The sequence below is a fragment of the Schistocerca serialis genome, chromosome 5 (genome assembly GCF_023864345.2).
Source record: "Schistocerca serialis cubense isolate TAMUIC-IGC-003099 chromosome 5, iqSchSeri2.2, whole genome shotgun sequence".
Taxonomy (NCBI): domain Eukaryota; kingdom Metazoa; phylum Arthropoda; class Insecta; order Orthoptera; family Acrididae; genus Schistocerca; species Schistocerca serialis.
The window spans coordinates 648,375,907-648,396,136 of NC_064642.1; the positions used below are offsets into that span (position 1 = coordinate 648,375,907).

The 20,230-nt window shown below is 42.9% G+C and overlaps 1 protein-coding gene across 5 annotated transcripts in view; it reads left to right on the forward strand.

The window, feature by feature from the left end:
- Positions 1-20,230, forward strand: part of LOC126481279 (gamma-aminobutyric acid receptor subunit beta) — a 593,225-nt gene that overhangs the window by 474,068 nt on the left and 98,927 nt on the right. For 3 of the 5 annotated variants that reach the window (XM_050104913.1, XM_050104912.1, XM_050104916.1), the window contains exons 5-6: positions 16,678-16,760; positions 19,081-19,218. In XM_050104913.1, coding sequence (XP_049960870.1) covers positions 16,678-16,760; positions 19,081-19,218 — 221 coding nt within the window. Of the gene's footprint in view, positions 1-16,677; positions 16,761-18,471; positions 18,610-19,080; positions 19,219-20,230 lie in introns of all 5 variants that reach the window. The other 2 variants (XM_050104914.1, XM_050104915.1) reach the window with 1 other exon arrangement.

The window sequence follows — 20,230 nt, forward strand, 5'->3', positions numbered from 1 at the left end:
AGGAATTATGGAAAAGAACCGCCATGACACAAACCATTGTACATTAGTATCAAAAATTAAAGGACACTGGTTGTGTTTGTGAACACTAAAGTACCGACTGACCAAGTGCGCCAAAAGCAACCGTGGAGAGAAAGTTAATATGCACTCCAAAAGAATCAAAGTTCGCGCAAGCCACGAACTTCGAATACCTCAGCAAACTGTGTGGAACATTTAGCAACTGTGGTTACTTTTCAAACCGTTCTGTCTGCAGCTCGCGCAACAATTAAAACCGGAAGACTATGGCCGGCGCCTTCTGTTTCGCATTACAATGCAGGAAGCAGTCGAGGATGAACATTTCACCTCCAAGCTGATATTCGGTGGCGAAGCAACCTTGTATTTATCTGGAAAGGTTGATCACCACAATGTGAGAATGTGGGTCACTGAAAATCCTTATGAAATTGTGTCGCATGGACGAGATTCGCCGAAGGTTAAGGTTTTCCGTGCAGTGTTACATATGAAGCGGCATGTGCCGTTTTCCTTCCGTGAGAAGACCGTGAAGAGTACCACTTACTTTGATATTTTGCAGTTGTGGCTATTTACACAGCTCACTGCTGATTCTGAGAATTTCATCTTCCAACATCTTCATTGGAGCATAGATGTTTTTCGCTGCCTAAATGTGGAACGGCCGCGTCATTGGATTTGGCGTAGTGATGAAGATGATATGGCTCTTTTTCCTTGCCCCACACCACTATGTTGTCTGGCATAACCCTAGTTATCTTTCCCGGTGTAAAACGCGGCCAGATTGGTGGGCCCGCCATCGTACCCATGCTAGAGACGTGGCGAAGAAAGGCTGTACTGTGCTTGTAAGCAGATCGACAGCCCTGCCATCGGTTTGTGTCACAGACTTCACGGAGTCTGCATACAGAAGCAAAGATATCCAATATATATTTTTTAATTATACAATTACAAAAATATATTACAGGCTAGTAGTGTTACCTCCATGAAACATATGACAATGCCTAGGTTCAGAGATGAAAACGCAGTTTCGTTTGAAGTAGAGAAAACTTGAAAGGCTTGTTGAAACGAATGGACAGCAAACTCTGCGTAAAATGTGCGTCACAAATCTAACGCGAAAATGTTGTTGAGGCGTAGAAATGGTAGCACCGGTCTACTTGATAGCAGAATTAGAAATGGTTCAGTAGTAGAAGAATGGAAAGAAACTAAGATCTAGTAGCAAGATTCCACAGGATGGCTGAAGCAGGAGAAATAAGTGCCTTGTGCTAATATTTACACAACCAATATCCCCTATAAACTTTATAACCTTTGTCGTTCCCCACAATGTTACCTTCTGCTTCTCATTCCAGAGCCAACTTAGCTGTCATAACAGCCGATCCACTGGACTATTTCTTCTGATAAGGGTATATTTTACGCTTCTCTCTTCTCATATTCATTTTAGTAGTTACCCGCCTAGCTAAATCTGAGCCTATTTGATACTACTGTATTTTCAATTCTTCCAGTTTCTTTTTCAACAGTATGGCTCAAACATTTACGTGGATGTTAGACAGAAACAGTGTAAACTGTACGCAAGGGAAACGCCGGCTATTGGGATTACGGAGAAGCTGAAATGGAACTATTTGGAATGTGATCATGTCAAAGAATTTAAAAATTACGTGCGCAGATAAGAGCCTGACAGACAAGAACTTAACGGACATGAGGAGAAGGATAAGACAGATAAGACTCTCTACACAACGAGTAGCAGTCCATTTCGTGCGACACAGAACAGGACGACCAGCTTATTACACAGACAAATTTAGAATTCTCGTGGCTTTTACGGTCCACCATTTTCATAGCTGCACCTTCGTAACCAAACCCCCAGGAAGTGGCGACAGTTTGAAGTAGAGGTGGGAGTAGGAGGAATCGATTTCGTTGGTGGTAGTAACTGATGATTAAGGTGTAAAAGTTAAATTAATTCATACCTAACTAATATAATCATATAATGTATCCATCACACAAGCAATACGGATTTATTTTCCTAATTGCAACAGAGGTTCGTTTACTGTAATTATTTTGATATCTACTGTATCTTACAAGGAATAAGGTAACTCCTCCCTACTCCGGTTGCCGAACACGTTATGAAACACACAGACACATCCATACACACACACACACACACACACACACACACACACACACACACACTGTGTGACACCTAATTAAAGAGTACAGTTACGCCAGTTCTGCGTCACTTTGTTTACATTTCTGAGCTAGGTCGATAGAGTGGACCTAGATTCTGGACCACTTTGTTTAAATGTGTGATGTGACATGATCTTGGTCTCTGACCTTGAGGTGAGGTTATAGACCTTCTGAAGGCATCATAAGTCACATCCTTTTTTTCATTAAATAACAAGCCACACCCCTTATTTCGATTATTTTATCAAGAGATGAATGTGGGGAATTTCAAAATTGGTGAGAAGTTTAGAAGTTGAAGATGGTGATGGAAATTTCAAATCACACACACACAAACACACACATACATGCAGGCAGCCAATCGCAGTATGCAAGTACAATTACAAATCTCTTCAAGTAGCTTGTGAAAATTGTAGAGGCATAACCTTACCGAAGGCAGCCTTCAAGATATTTTCAAGGGGTGCTTAATGAAAGGATAGAGAAGTGCACTGAAAATATTATCGGAGAATATCAATGTAGTTTCCGTCCAATAGAGACACTTTTAACCAGTTGTTTGTTATTAGACAAGTAATGGAGAAACTTCATCAATATAATACTGATTTTGAACAAGCTTTTGATAGTGTTAACAGGCAAGCAGTGTGTAAAGCACTAAAGGAATTGGGCACTTGTGACAAGCAAAGGTCAGTTGAATTAACGTTGAAGGCCGTAAAGGGGCGAAAGTACAAATGAACAACAAAATGATGAAGAGTTTTAACTTTATAGTCGGAGTGAAACAGCGTGATAGTCTCTCTGCAGTCATGTTCAACTAACACTCCCTAGTCTGACACAAGAAATAGGCAAGAGAAGAACAATAACGAAAAAATCCAGTCTGACTGTGCATGTGCAGGTGATATTGCAGTTGTGCAAGAGATGTGAACAGTCTTAAAGAAATGTAGGATATAACGGAAGCAGAAGAAGCAAAAATTGGACTTACGTTAAATGAAAACAAGCCAAAATACATGGTAATCTCGAATTCGAAGGCAAAAAGAACACCACATTATCTGAAGAGATATAATAAATGTTTTAAAAGGGCCACCTGCTTCCATTAGTTATACGTCCTGTTAACCAACGATAATAATATGAGACAATGTGTTAGAGAAAAGACTCGAGCAGGAAAGAGAGCCTATTACGCATACTTACAGTTACACGAGCAGCCTCTGATTACATGAACAATCAAGTTAGATGTGTACTATTGCTTTGTGCGACTAGTTGTTACATATGGGTCAGAAATGTGGATGTTGATTGAAGGTTGGTACAACCATGAAATACAAGAGCTTATACAGGAGAAAGATTTAGTGGAATTTATTAAATCTCGAAGAATACGCTGCTTAGGCCAAAGGGAGAGGACAACATATGACACGATGGCCAAGCTTATAATGAAACGTAGACTGTTTTCCACCAGAAGGAAGGGCCAACCTAGAGCTAGATTACTGGACAATGTGTTGGCTGACCTCAGCAAGACGGAAATCCGAAGATGGAAGGGAATGCAGAGAACAGAGCTGTGTGGAGGAAGATTGTTAAGGGGGCCAGGACCCAGTAAGGGCCGTTGTGCCACAGGAGAAGAAGAAGTATGGGCTCCGTACCAAATAGGACTGATAGAGTAAATAGAGAGGACCCAAAAAGAATGGCATATTTCGATTACAGGTTCATCTTGTAAGCACAGATGTGTCACAGAGATGATCAACCAACTCCAGTGGCAGACACTGCAAGAGAGGCATTCTGCATCAAGGTATGGTTTATTGTTAAAGTTCAGAGAGTGTACAGTCCTAAAAGTATCAACAAATGTATTGCTTCCTCCTATGTATATTTCGCAAAAAGACCATGAAAATAGGTGGACTCAAGCCCGAATGGAGGCTTACCAGCGATCGTTCTTTCCACGAACTATTCGTGACTGGAACACTACACACCGCAAAGTGGCTTGCGGAGCATAGATCTGTATGCAGATTCACATGAAAATTCAACGGAATAAAATTTGTTATTTCTGAAACTGTGCAAGATTTTTCGCACTTTGCAAGGAGAAAAAATCTTCAAGCTATATACGTTGTCAGTATTAGTTACTAAAATGCATGGTGCCTGCATATTGACACTGTTGACAAACACTTTTCGGTTAAGCAGCACTTGATAATGATGATAGTTTGATAGTAGTACTACACTTTTCAAGATCCAAGGAGCTTCAAATTAAAAATTTCGGCGTCAAAACTGTATGTAAATTTGTTAAAATACACGCAGCTCACTTCTTGGTACAACTTAAGCAAATTCGATCTTTGTATCATGCATTAGCCCCCATGAACCGTCGATCTTGCCGTTGGTGGGGAGGCTTGCGTGCCTCAGCGATACAGATAGCCGTACCGTATGTGCAACCACAACGGAGGGGTGACTGTCGATAGGCCAGACAAACATGTGATTCCTGAAGAGGGACAGTAGTTGTAAGGGCAACAGTCTGGCCTTGTAACAACAACCGAAACGGCCTTTCTGTGCTGGTAGCGCGAAAGGCTGAAAGCAAGGGGAAACAATGCATGATTTTTCCCAAGAGCATGAAACTCTACTGTATGGTTAAATGATGATGGCGTCCTCTTGTGTAAAACATCCCGGAGGTAAAATAGTCCCCCCATGCGAATCTCCCGGCGGGGACTACTCAGGAGGAACAAAACTGGCGTTCTGCAGATCGTAGCGTGGAATGTCAGAGGCCTTATCAGGCAGGTAGGTTCGAAAATCTAAAAAGGGAAATGTATAAGTTAAAATTAGATATAAAGGGAATTAGTGAAATTCGGTGGCAGGAGGAACACGACTTCTGGTCAGGTGAGTAAAGGGCTATAAATACGAAACCAAATATGGGTAAGGCAGGAGTAGGTTTATTAATGAATTAAAAAATAGGAGCGCGGATAAGCTACTGCGAACAGCGTACAGAACGCATCATTGTAGCCAAGATAGACACAAGCCCACGCCTACCACAGTAGTACAAGCATATATGCCAACTAGCTCCGCAGATGACGAAGAGATTGAAGAAATGTATGATTAGATAAAAGAAATTATTCAGATAGTGAAGGGAGAAGAAAATTTAACAGTCATTGGGGACTGGAATTCGACAGTAGGGAAAGGATGAGAAGGAAAAGTAGTAGGTGAATATGGACTGGGGTAAGGAACGAAAGAGGAAGTCGCCTGGTAGAATTTTGCACAGAGCATAACTTAATCATAGCTAACACTTGGTTTAAGAATCATGAAAGAAGGTTACGTACGTGGAAGAGGGCTGGAGACACTGGAAAGTTTCAGATAGATTATATAATGGTAAGAAAGAGATTCAGGAACCAGGTTTTAAATTGTAAGATATTTCCAGGGGCAAATGTGGACTCTGACCACAATCTGTTGGCTATGAACTGTCTATAAAAAATGAAGAAACTGCAAAAAGGCGGGAATTTAAGAAAGTGGGACCTGGATAAACTGAAAGAACCAGAGGTTGTGAGGTTGTAAAGAGTTTCAGAGAGAGCATTAGAGAATGATTGACAAGAACGGGAAAGAAATACAACAGAAGAATGGGTAGCTTTGAGAGATGAAATAGTGAAGGCAGCAGAGGATCAAGTCGATAAAAAGACGAGTGCTAGTATAAATCCTTGGGTAACAAAAGAAATACTGAATGTAATTGATGAAAGGAGAAAATATAAAAATGCAGTAAATGAAGCAAGCGAAAAGGAATACAAACGTCTCAAAAACGAGGTTAGCAGGAAGTGCAAAATGGCTAAGCGGGATGGCAGGAGGACAAATGTAAGAATGTAGAAGCATATATCGCTACGGGTAATATAGATACTGCCTATAGGAAAATTAAAGTGACTTTTGGAGAAAAGAGAACCATCTGTATGAATATCACGAACTCAGATGGAAAACCAGTCCTAAGCAAAGAAGGGAAAGCAGAAAGATGGGAGCAGTACTTAGAGCGTCTACACAAGGGCGATGTACTTGAGAACAATATTATGGAAGTGGAAGAGGACGTACATGGGATGGAGATATGATATTGCGTGAAGAATTTGACAGAGCACTGAAAGACCTAAGTCGAAAGAAGGCACTCGGAGTAGACAACAATCAATTAGAACTACTTATAGCCTTGGGTGAGCCAGTCACGAAAAAACTCTTGCCGGGCGCTGCGGCCGAGTGGTTCTAGGCTCTTCAGTCTGGAACCACGATGCTGCTGCGATCGCAGGTTCGAGTCCTGCCTCGGGCATGGATGTGTGTGATGTCCTTAGGTTAGTTAGGTTTAAGTAGTTTTAAGTCTAGGGGACTGATGACCTCCGATGTTAAGTCCCATTTGATTTGAACAAAACATTTGGTGAACAAGGTGTACGAGACAGGCGAAATACCCTCAGACTTCAAGAAGCATATAATAATCCCGGTTCCAAAGAAAGCAGGTGCTAACAGGTGGGAAAATTACCGAACTATGAGTTTAATAAGTCACGATTTCAAGATACTAACACGGATTCTTTGCAGACGAATTGAAAAACTGGGAGAAGCCGAGCTCGGGGAAGATCATTTGGATTCCGTAGAAATTTTGGAACACGCGAGGCAATACTGACCAAACGAATTTTCTTAGAAGATAGGTTAAGGAAAGTCAAACCCACGTTTCTAACATTTGTAGACTTAGAGAAAGCTTTTGACAATATTGACTGGAATACTCTCTTTCAGATTCTGAAGGTGATATGAGTGAAATACAGGGAGTGAAAAGCCTTTTACAATTTGTACAGAAACCAAATGGCAGTTATAAGAGTCGAGGGGCACGAAAGAAAAGCAGTGATTAGAAGGAAGTGAGACAGGATTGTAGCCTTCCCGGCTTTATTCAATCTGTATATTGAGCAAGCAGTAAAGGAAACAAAAGAAAAACTTGGAGTAGGAATTAAAACCAAAGAAGAAGAAATAAAAACTTTTAGGTTTACCGACGACATTGTAATTCTGTAAGAGACAGCAAAGGACCTGGAAGAGCAGTTGAACGGGATGGACAGTGTCTTGAAAGGAGGTTATAAGATGAACACCAAGAAAATCATAACGAGGATAATAGAATGCAGTCGAATTAGGTGATCAGGTGATGCTGAGGGAATTAGATAAGGGAATGGGACACATAAAGTAGTAAATGAGTTTTGCTATCTGGGAAGCAAAGAAACTGATGATCGTCGAAGTAGAGAGGATATAAAAAGAAGACTGGCTATGGCAAGGAAAGTGTTTCTGAAGAAGAAAAATTTGTTAACATCGAGTATAAATTTAAGTGTCAGGAAGTCCTTTCTGAAAGTATTTGTGTGGAGTGAAGCTACGTATGGAAATGAATCATGGACGATAAATAGTTTACACAAGAAGAGAATAGAAGCTTTCTAAACGTGGTGCTACAGAAGAATGCTGAAGATTAGATGGGTAGATTACGTCACTAATGAGGAGGTACTGAATGGAACTGGGGAGAAGAGGAATTTGTGGCACAGCTTGACTAGAAGAATGGATCAGCTGGTAGGTCAGGTTCTGAAGCATCAAGGGATCACCAATTTAATATTGGAAGGAAGCGTGGAGGGTAAAAATCGTAGAGGGAAACCAAGAAATGAATACACTAAGCAGTCAGAAGGATGTGGGTTGCAGTAGTTACTCGGAGATGAAGAAGCTTGCACAGGACAGAGTATCTTGGAGGGTTGCATCAAACCAGTCTCTGGACTGAAAACCACAACAACAACACCATGTATTAAATTCATTTAGATCACTGTTGCAACTCTGCCTTATAGCCCCAAGCACACAGAGAATTAGCAAAATAAACAAAGACAACATTCCAAAAAGTAGTTCACCATACAACTTGTAATGCATTTAGCACAGCAGTATTATCAGAATGCCTACTCCTAGCACACGACAAAATTTTGTCATCTTTCACTGTCATACTGTGGAAAACTGTAGTCCCTCTGTAATATACATTAGGGAAATATTGAACATAGCTTATAGATGTTGTGTGCACAAATGTGTGATTGAAGTTCAAATGGCTCTGAGCACTATGGGACTTAACATCTGTGGTCATCAGTCCCCTAGAACTTAGAACTACTTAAACCTAACTAACCTAAGGACATCACACACATCCATGCCCGAGGCAGGATTCGAACCTGCGACCGTAGTAGTCGCGCGGTTCCGGACTGAGCACCTAGAAACGCGAGACCACCGCGGCCGGCTGTGATTGAAGTTAATGATGAATCGGCACAGTAGATGAAATAGATATGGAAATATCTGTCGATGATTATCATACATGTTATTAGGTTTAGAGAATAATGGTCAATGGAGAATGTTGGTCAGTGCTCAATGATGGTCAGTGGTCAATGATGATAACAGAATAATGATGGTGATCAATGATCAGTTATGGTCTGTGGTTGGCAACGATGATCATTGGTCAAATACAGTCAATGATCAATATTGCCAGTGGTCAATGATGATCAGTGGTCAGGGTTGATGATGACTGGTCAATGATGATGAGTGATCAATGATAATCAGAGAATACTGTACCAGGCATATCTACTATTCGTTCAAAATGTTCTCAATGTCGGCTCGAACAGATGAAGTTGGAGGAAGGAAATGAAGAACATTAGCGCTCCGTGTTCCATCGACTACAAAGTCAATAGAGATGGGGCACAATCTCGGACTGTATCATCAGCTGTGCCCTTTCAGAGCAACCATCCCGGCATTTTTCTGAAACTGTTTAGGGAAATCGCAGTATACCTAAATTTGGATGACAGCGTGGAACTGAATCGTCATCCTCCAAAATACCGAGAGAGATGGTGCAGTGTTAGCAATCTGGACTCGCATTCTGGAGGACGATAGGTCAAGTCTGCATCCAGCCATCAAGATTTAGAATTTCAAGATTTCGTTAAGTCGCTTCAGGCGAATGCTGTGATGTTTCCTTTATAAGGGCATGACCGATTTCCTTCCCCATTTTTGAGCTTGTGTTCCATCTCTCATTATCTTGATGCCAACGAGAAGTTAAACCCTAATCTTTCTTCCGTCCTTCCTCCCAAATACAAGTCTAGTGTGCTAACCCCTGCGCCACATCTCTCAGTAGTTTGAAGTCGACTCAGAAGCAGTAGCCGGCCGGAGTGGCCGTGCGGTTCTAGGCGCTACAGTCTGAAGCCGAGCGACCGCTACGGTCGCAGGTTCGAATCCTGCCTCGGGCATGGGTGTGTGTGATGTCCTTAGGTTAGTTAGGTTTAATTAGTTCTAAGTTCTAGGCGACTGATGACCTGAGAAGTTCAGTCGCTTAGTGCTGAGAGCCATTTGAACCATCAGAAGCAGTCTTATATATTTAAGACACATAATGTGAGCGATCTCGCCTGTTTTTGCGAGTAAGTGAGTATACCTGTTTGAAGCCATACTACAAATCACAATTAATTGCTCGTTGTATTGCTTCTACCTACTTGATTACACAACATCAAGCTAAATCCTACATTGCATTACATAGTTGTTGAATGAAACTGTATGTTCAGGGTAATGGTATTCTCCCCATCATTGCCCTAATAGTACCCACTTGCTTTGTGTTTCAGGTGGTTAGAAAGTAAATAAGAACTATGAAGCTAGGTAATTGGAATTCAGAAGGCAATGATGAATGACAATCAATGACCACTGACTATCATTCTCCATTGACCAACCCAGCGGTGACCACTGACCACTGATAATCATCTTTGACCCCTACTCATCACTGGTCACTGACCATAATTGACCAATGATCATCATCACTGACCATAGATTTTTATCATTGATCACTGATCATCATTGGCCACTGTCTGTCATTGGCCCGGCCCTTGTGGCCGAGCGGTTCTAGGCACTACAGTCTGGAACCGCGCGACCGCTACGGTCGCAGGTTCGAATCCTGCCTCGGGCATGGATGTGTGTGATGTCCTTAGGTTAGATAGGTTTAAGTAGTTCTAAGTTCTAGGGGACTGATGACCTCAGAAGTTAAGTGCCATAGTGCTCAGAGCCATTTGAACCATTTTGTCTGTCATTGGCCATTGACCTTTATCATTGCCCACTGTTCTTCATTAACTACTGATACTTTGACCACTGATTGTCATTGATCACTGGCCATCATTCTACACTGACCATCATTCTTTCCACCTAATAATATGCAGGATAGAAATGGTAACATATTTCCACATCTTCTTCATCTACTCCACTGTCTCATCACTAATTTTCATGACATGTAAGCCACAACATCAAAAAATCAGGTTCAACATTTCAATAGCTGTCAAATCAACGTCTCTCTGATTTATACATCACAATAAATTTCCTATCTCTGTAATGCTTCCTTTGATGAGGAAAAAGTGTTGAGATACATACTCATACTACAGAGAAAATATAGCTTTCCACCGAGTAACAGTGGAAGATGACAGCGTTTTGCAGCATGCTAGTGGTAGGCATTCTGATCATATGTGACACGACTGTCTCACATAGCTATGTGACATTGTTTCATTCTTACCACTATTTCATAGTTATTATTTTGTGAGTTCTGGACTACTGCACTACTGGCTTGGCCTCAGGGTCCTGCTGTCGGCAGAAGGCAGTCAGTGAATCTTTAGGAGAGGCGGCGCAGTGCTGCCATAGCCATTCCTAGAGAATAATTGAGCTAGTTTTTTTTTGTTTTTTCTGTATGGACATTAAGGACCGAGACACTGTGGCACCACCCAGCCAGCATGACAACGACATTTGAGTTAATCCAAAATTTTGGATACGCAATCTAATTGAGTCTCCTTACCAACATTCTTGGGGCGAAGGTCCTGACCAGTCGAGGAAACATTACTCCAGGCTGGTACCAACCTCGTGCCCGTTGAAGAACATTTTGTATGCCAGAGTTGGAAGTTTCTGCTGCGTTCCCCTGTCTTTAGCGAAGTAATCAATATTCTCATCCAGCTCATCGGCAACAGCATCGAATCATCCCCTCCTTGTAGAGTTTTTTGAAAGCAGAGAGTGGGGGACTGCGAACTTAGATTCTGGGCGTTCGTCTCCAGGTCGTCGTTGGGTGGGAGTTATCTCCATCCACGGTCTGGTGTTGATTATTACACATTAGCTGTACTGGAGACGAGCCAGCAAATTGTGATAGCATGATCTATATTCCTGGCACCTCGTCACTTACTGCCTGTGCTACACAAATTGTGTAGTTGCATTTGGTTATCGTTTGTGGCGTCTTGTTGTATCGTTAACTTTGATTTCACGAGCTGCCCAGATAAGCAGATCTTGGGCTTGCTCCATACTGTCGTACACACTTTTGGTATTTCCGCACAGTGGAAGAGTCATTTTGTAAACTGATCTGAGTTTTAGAGAACTTTGGTTCAAATGGCTCTGAGCGCTATGTGACTTAACGTCTGAGGTCGTCAGTCCCCTAGAACTTAGAACTACTTAAACCTAACTAACCTAAAGACATCACACACATCCATGCCCGAGGCAGGATTCGAACCTGCGACCGTAGCGGTCGCGTGGTTCCAGACTGTAGCGTCTAGAACCGCTTGGCCACTCTGGCCAGCAGAACTTTGGTCTCTGTTAATTTTACTGTGATTTATGTCAATCATTAGAGCAAATAAATAACTGTTAATCTCATTCCTGACGTCTCTCGCTGTCCTACTACTTTTCCATGGTCAGGCAACCCACAAATAACAAATACAACTTGGTGCACACTCAAGTTGTTTTTCTCACTGTGGATGTGTCTGTGGTGTGTACAGAGGAAAACTCAGCGATAAGTTATATTAAGAATTCAAAGAAAGGAAAGAGCATTGCGTTCACTCTTGTGTTTGTGTGTGTGTGTGTGTGTGTGTGTGTGTGTGTGTGTGTGTGTGTGTGGAGTGTGTGTGTGTTTGTGTGGATTTCTAATGGACCAAACTGATGAGGTCATCGGTCCCTAGACTTCCACACTACTGAAACTATCTTAAACTAACGTATGCTAAGAAAAACAAATACACACCCATGCCCGAGGGAAGCCTGGAACCTCCGGCGGTAGGGGCCGCGCGATCCGTGTTATGGCGCCTCTAACCAAGCGGCCACTCCACGCGGCGCATTCACTTCTTCCTTGTTTTGTACTGAGCATTGCACTTACGCTCCTTGAGTTAGATCTGCGACCCACTAGAAGCAGCTTTCACAGATTGCTATGTCATATGGTTTCAAGATGTACGGTTAACTGCTTTTTGCGAGAGGTCATTGTTTACTTTGCTAATTATTCGTATAAGTTAGGCTGTAAGTTTGATCTGCAGTAGTGCTCTAGACGAATTTAATGCTGTCAGTGAGAGATCCATAAGTATTTTAGACAATTTATCTGCGGAAATATTTCATCCGAATGTACACTGTGCATGGAAAGTGTGGTAGCAAGATTTAACTTTCAGTTTTAGAAAGAAGTGTTAGACGTGAGAGTAACATTGATAATTTGCAATATACTTTAAGATGTAAGATCTGCAGAAGGCATGGATATAGTGTTGAGGCACTTAATTTGATGCGACACAGAGAAGTTTTTGTGTGCTTGTTTAGTATTTTAGCTAACATGTACTTTCTGCATTTATAACCGTGATTACGTTAGCTTCGATCTCTTAAGCCAAACTTCAGATATCAACTCTTTATTATTTGTGACTGTAGAAACGGTATTGGAGGTGGCATTGGAGACAGTAAATCCTCTACCTTACAGCTTCGTTAAATGTGGTATGGAGGGAAATGTTGTCAGCATATTGCTCTCTCGGCCGTTTTGCAGACTTTTCAGACTGCGGAGCCGCTATTACTCCGTGAAGTAACTCGTCAATTTGTATGAGAATTTGTATGGCAGCCATTTACACTGACCACTAAGCCGAGGAGGCAGATGTTACAAATTCACAATCACGTTTTAGGCAGTAATTTGACGGATATGAATGTATGTGGGAAATGACATTGTGACGCTTGATGTGAGCATTGTTCTTTTTGCATTGATGATGCATTTTCGCAGATATTTTAGACTTGAAAAGAATATTGTGACATTTTACAAGCATCACAGATGTGAAAAGTAATTAATTTGAGAATGTTTTACCATTACAGTCATCTCTTGGAAAACACGATCAACAGGAGCATGAAAGCAGCAGTTGATTTTATTTTGCGTTCTGAGGTTTTCCAGATTATTATATAAAGTATACCTTGTCTTCAGCCACTGTGTGTTACTAAGTAGTTAATTTAAGTGGAAATGCAAATTTTGGTTTTTAACTGTTTATAGAGAATAAGTTACACACTCATTCCAACAGTCCTTATAAATAATATATGGTACCCAATGAAATTTATGGAAGTGACCTCAATCAGTTTATCTCCTGGTGCAACCAATAGCTCCTCAACATCAACGCCTCAAAAACCCAGGTATTACCATCCTGTCCAGTTAACTAGCACACTAAAATGTCTTGGACTAACACTCGACCAGAAACTAACGTGGAAGCCTCACCTTATAACCACTCTACAGAATGCCCACAATAGACTAAAATCGCTAACAGGCCGAACTTGGCGATTACACCCCTCCAGTATTCTCCACATCTACAAAATCCCGATCTGGCCCATCCTCTGCTACGAAAATATTGCATGGATCTCCACCCCAACGAACTTCTATAAAGCCCTCAAAATTCTCAGTGCTGTGCACTCTACTCTGTTTACCTTCCCCCACCTGGATCCTCCACCACCTCATCAAATTCTCATCCATCCTCACCCTAATCGAACACCTCCGCATCTCCTATACTGTCCGCAAACTAGATTTCAATCATCATATTGTATCCCGTCTCATCACCAACTCTGGTATGCTGCCACACCTTCATAAACGCATCATTCTGTTCCTACATGTACACACATTCCTTATCCTATCCCAACTTCAACCAACTTCCTCTCCCAGACAATGAGATCTGCCCTGATATTTATCCCTCCTACCAATTTTATCTCTTCCCCACATATAACATTCCACATCAAGGCTCCACTTCCCCTCCCTCTCCATCCACACCTATTCCTGTCCTACTGCAACCACTGTCCTACCCACACGACACACTCCTCCCCAACCTCTGTCTTCCCCATCGACTGTATTTCCCACTATCCACCTAAGCTAATACGTCTCGTCTCCATAGTTCTCCTATGTATCCATATCCTTCAACCCTATGGAACATACTCTACCCTCCGGCAACACTTCTAACACTAGTGCATGTCCCTCAGATTTTCAATGAATTCGCAGTGCTTCAGTGTTTCTATCAGATGAATTTCACCCTACTGCGATGTGTTTTTAAAATGTTTATACTTTCGTTTTTTAACTTCTGTCTTTGAGTTTTGCTTTAAAATAGAAAACAGCCCAAATATTGTTTGTATATTCTCACTATAATTTTTTTAATTCACTTGGCTGAAGAGCAGAGAGCTGTACCGCTGACAGCCCACACCCCACCCGTACGTGGCGATGGGGATGAAATAACAAGAACAAAAATTTATGGAGGTGACTGGAGAGCCAATCAATAAATGATTTTTTGAAGCCAGTACAGAAAACACAGTTTACAACATTTTCGTTATTTTGTGCAATTCGTTATTTTGTGCAATGGCTAAAACACTAGCTTCTGATTGGGGACGGGAGACGGGAGAGAGTGTGTGTTTGTGTGTGTGTGTGTGTGTGTGTGTGTGTGTGGGTAGGGGGGGGGGGTGGTAAGCGGGTGGGTGTAAATTTATCATCCACTGCTGTCTTTATTTGAATTTCACACCAATTGTCGAATTTCCCGCATTCCTCTCTTGATGACATAATCAAAAAGAGTGGTTTGGCGTGTGATGTCTTGAGTGAGGCCGGCCGCTGTGGCCGAGCGGTTCTAGGCGCTTCAGTCCGGAACCGAGCTGCTGCTACGGTCGCAGCGGTCGCAGGCTCGACTCCTGCCTCGGGCATGGATGTGTGTGATGTCCTCAGGTTAGTTAGGTTTAAGTAGTTCTAAGTCTAGGGGACTGGTGACCTCAGATATTAAGTCCCATAGTGCTTAGAGCCATTTTTTTTCCCTTGAGTGTGACAGCATCAGGAAAGGGGTGTGGCTCTGAGCGCTATGGGACTTAACTTCTGAGGTCTTCAGTCCCCTAGAACTTAGAACTACTTAAACCTAACTAACCTAAGGACACCACACACATCCATGCCCGAGGCAGGATTCGAACCTGCAACCGTAGCGGTCGCGCGGTTCCAGACTGTAGCGCCTAGAACCGCTCGGCCACTCCGGCCGGCGAAAGGGGTGCGGCTTATGACATCATTGAAAGGTCGATAACCTCTCCTCAGGAACAACGGCATAGGTCAGCTGATGTCACAAATGTATACAAAATGGGGGCCAGAACTAGGTCAAGGTCATTGACCTATGTCAAAAATGTAGAAAAGTGACCTGCAACTGATGCACCTATACCACTTAGTAGTAAATTGCTACTGCAGCTAGTCGCCCGAAATCGCTGTGAACAGAGTCAACCTAAGCTGATGTGTAGAACGTCGGAAGGTGGAGTAATGGTGGGACGGCTTACCTCAGGGGAACAGCTCACAGGTCAACTCGCCGGCGGAGGTACTGATGGCCACGTAACTCCACTATGGCCGCGAATAAATGAGACAACAATGAGACAGAACACGGGATTTTGGTGGTTTTACAGACTCGCCGTTTCAATGTTTCCGTTGGGCTAGTGCGCCAATCTGGCTTCAGTATCAACACAAGCGAGGGGTGACCTGAAAGAATCGCCCCCAGCTCTTCCCGTGTCTAAACCAATGGCGAGGAGCCCTTACAGTTAGCAAGATGTGGCCAAGTTGTGTCGAGGGCAGCGGAGGTATATTGTGTACAGGGCTCTAGGCACCAGAGAGTAGAGTGTCCCTCCACCCAACGGCCAAAATTTTCGCTCTGTTTACCGCTGTGAGTCTTACGAGGCAGCTTCCCTTCCCTTATTTGCACCATAACCATTTGCTCCAATAAACGCCCTATTATTGCCACACTACATCCAACCATAGTAGTAATTGGGACGATCCTAGTTGCGTAACTAGCTGTTCTGGCAATTTACAAGTAACAAATTTAGTTAGCCGATTAATTTCAATATTTAAGCAATGACTTTTCAGAGAGAGAGGACAGCAGCTGCTCTTTCGCACCGAATCAGAAAAGAAGTGCTACAAGTTGGGCCGAACAAGTCCGTCGGCGTGTTTCTGTCCTCGCACCCGTCGCCACGAAGGATCTCAAACAGAACAAGCACAAGCAATACATAAACATGGACAGACATCTGTCTGGAACATTTCACTACTTTTCAAACGTAGATTTCATATTTCTACTGTTATGATAGGAATTTAATGTTTCTTTTTACAAATAAAAGCAATTTATGTATCACTATTAATGCCACTGTAAGTTCCAAGTAGTGAAGCAAATGTATGGGCATTGAATGTAATGGCTTTCATTCACGAAACCCACAGATTCTGGCATACTGTAGAAAATGACTTCCTTATCTGACTGTTTTCTCTTTTCTTTTCTACAGCTTGACCATTACTGCGTCGTGTCCCATGAACCTGCAGTATTTTCCCATGGACAGGCAACTGTGTCATATTGAAATCGAGAGTTGTAAGTACCACATAAGTTCATTTACTGTAATAATCAACACTTATTGCAAACTACATTCTTAAAATAGACTCTTTTAACTTGCAAATTAGCATTTCTCTAACAAAACACTGTGTGCTTAATCAGTCACTTCATAGTCTTTATTTAATATGTCCAAGTTCTTATTTTCCAGAACATAACCTATTAAAAGTATATTAACTCGTGCCTTTTGATTAATGTAACAGTAGTTCTTTGCAGTTAAGGTTGCTGTTACGAGATGGCTGTATATTTAAAGTGTATTTGTAAATATTGTAGCGTAATATCTTCCCTGTTGTGTATACTGTACATTTTGTGTTTCATTTTTTTTAATTAATTTCGGTCTCCTTCTCAAAAACAGCACTAAACGTCGTGCCCGGGGAAGGGAGACATTGTTCTGTATAACAATACAAAACAAAACAACAAATAGAGTCTCTTTGCAAAAAAAAAGTTATACATACTGCTGCACAGTTGTTTGTGGCGCACTACGCACAGCAAGACTCTGTCAGACAAGTACTAGAGAAACAAAAGCAGTTAACTGTATGTATATCCGGGAAAACAAGCCGAAACTTGCCAAGGATGAGCAGTCAAAACAGAGCAACAGGCAGTACTGACTGAACCTGCATTGTGCATCTAATGACCAAGTGGCACCGCTGCTGACCGGTGTGTAGGCGAGGCCGCCACCCGCACCGCTGCCGCAGCACCACGGCACCACCGCACCAAGCACCAAGCACCGCCCGCCACGCCCCCGCCACACCCCCACAAGCTCCGACCCGCCCCGCATGTCCGCCTACGCCGCTTCTCAGCTTCTAGGCCCTCGGAAACGCTCGCTTCCTTTTCCAGCTGTTTGTCTTCTTTTTTTCTCCCTTACTTTCTAAGCCTGTTTATTTACTAATAAAACGACGCGGTAAAAAAGAGATCGCTTCTTCTGTGCCTTTGACCATCCAGAATTCAAATCTCAGCCCCCTCCCCTTTCCTCAACAAATAAATAAAATGCCGCTCCCTAATAAACGCCATCCTAGTTTTATTCACTCCAGCATGAGCGAGGGCAGGGTAAACGCTAGTGGCGACCCTGGGTGAAGAGCTTCCGCCAATCGGCTAGTCGCGTGCCATACTGCGCTTCTCGTTTTTCGTAGTTGCCAACCCACTTGCATGCGTCACAGTTGTTCACTGATTCGAGACTCGTACACAGGTATGCTCAGACAGTTTCTGATAAAGAAACGTAACGTAGAAGAATACAAATAAATGGCCTCGTCAGATAACCCCTTTCCGTAGCAACGAGGCCTAGTTCGACGGCAGATAATAATGGACGCAGTTTCGAAATGAGCACTGCCTGCCTGAAAATATCTGTGTACGACTTTCCAGAATTTTTCTTCCCACGCTTTCGCCATACCAGAGTTATAAACGCCTTAGCTGAGCTGTGCCTTGACTTCTGTTTTCTTCTTTCTTTACTTTCCTCTTTTAGTTTTCTTCCCATTTCTTTGTAGCAAGTACGGTAGCGATCACAAATTTTTATTTCAAAATAATGGTTAAACATAATGTTTTTTAATCGTAACATTATTTTAATTCATTTAGCGAAATTTATTTATTTTTCATCATCAGGAATGTTATCCCTTTTTTTTAAATATATTATTGAAAATGAAAGCTACTATATAAAACTGTTTATAGTTCCCCGTCTCTTTTTTCTTTTTACTCACAGTTGGATACACAATGCGTGATATTCGATACAAATGGAAGGACGGGAATAGATCAGTAGGTATCTCCACGGAGGTGCAACTGCCTCAGTTCCGCGTCCTCGGGCATATACAGAGGGAGACCGAAGTTAACCTGACCACAGGTAGAGTTCGCTAGTTCTGCTGCGCTGTCGGTGCGGGAATTGACGCCTGCTTCGCCGCCGCAGCTTCGCCCCTTCCTAAACGATCAAATCTCACGGGCGGAAGTCGTCTGCGGCGCTCAACACGGAATAAAAAGAAAAAGCAAAAAATAAAAACTTGCGTCCCTTCCCGCACCCGACAGCACTCATCTCAATACGTGTTGCGCACGTCCTCGCCCTTGTACAGCTGAGGACACTGCCAAATGTTTGTGTGTAAGATTTGTGTGTGCGCGCTTGTGTGCATGTGTAACATACACGTACTGGAGTGGTGGCGCGTGCGGGGCCTGAACAGCCGCCTCGGAGGCTGGAGGTCCGGTTCTGCTCCTCCGGGGCGCGAGCCTTCGGTCCCCGCACGCGCGCGTGAAAGAGAGCGCATAACGTGTTACGTGCTTTGTGTCAAGAGGGTTGCACCACACTCTCCCTGTTTCTTCCCAGTTGGGTATACAATGAGGGACATCCGCTATAAATGGAACGAGGGGCCAAACTCTGTGGGCGTCTCGAATGAGGTGTCCTTGCCGCAATTCAAAGTATTGGGACATCGCCAGAGGGCTATGGAAATTAGTCTCACCACAGGTATTGTCTCGAGTCGCTAGCCAGTTGCTCGTAGCCGGGCCTGCCGCGCTGCCACGGACAGCAGGTACAGTGCGAGCCGCTGCCGCCGTTGCCCCATTCGCCACCCGCCGACCGCTTCACCCCTAGCCATTCCCCCCCCCCCCCCCACCCGTGCCTGATCCCCACACTCACCCGCTGCCCCGCCTAGTAGCTGCAGCCTAACCTCTGGAAACTGATTTCAGGAGCCAATAAGCAAAGCGACTCCTCCCATACGTCTGCGTTGATCACTACTTTTTGAGAAGTCAAGCCACGTTCACTAACATTATTCTATAACACCGTGGATCAGCTATCTTACCACATGACAAATATAAAAGAAGGAATCGAAAATAAAAATCGTTGCAAGAGCGTCCTTACAAACGCCATACAAAAGATGGTTATCTACTGACTTGCCCACGATTCGCCAGCATAATACATGGTTCTCTAATTCGCGAGTCACACAGTTCGGTTTTCAACTTAAGCACTTATTCAGTAGCGACAAATCAGTTCTAAAATTCTTCTGAGAAACGAGAGTGTCAGGTTTTACCCCATAGCAAGCAGTTAATACTGAAACTAGACGTTGCTGCCATTTATCGTGGTTGGGACTCTCCGAGCCATCCAGAATGTGAGATTTCGTCCAGGTCAAGATACAAGTCGAGAGGCATAAAAGGGAAGCAGTGGTTGGGAAGGGAGTGAGACAGGGTTGTAGCCTCTCCCCGATGTTATTCAATCTGTATATTGAGCAAGGAGTAAAGGAAACAAAAGAAATATTTGGAGTAGGTATTAAAATCCAGGGAGAAGAAATAAAAACTTTGAGGTTCGCTGATGACATTGTAATTCTGTCAGAGACAGCAAAGGACTTGGAAGAGCAGTTGAACGGAATGGACAGTGTCTTGAAAGGAGTATATAAGATGAACATCAACAAAAGCAAAACGAGGATAATGGAATGTAATCGAATTAAGTCGGGTGATGCTGAGGGAATTAGATTAGGAAATGA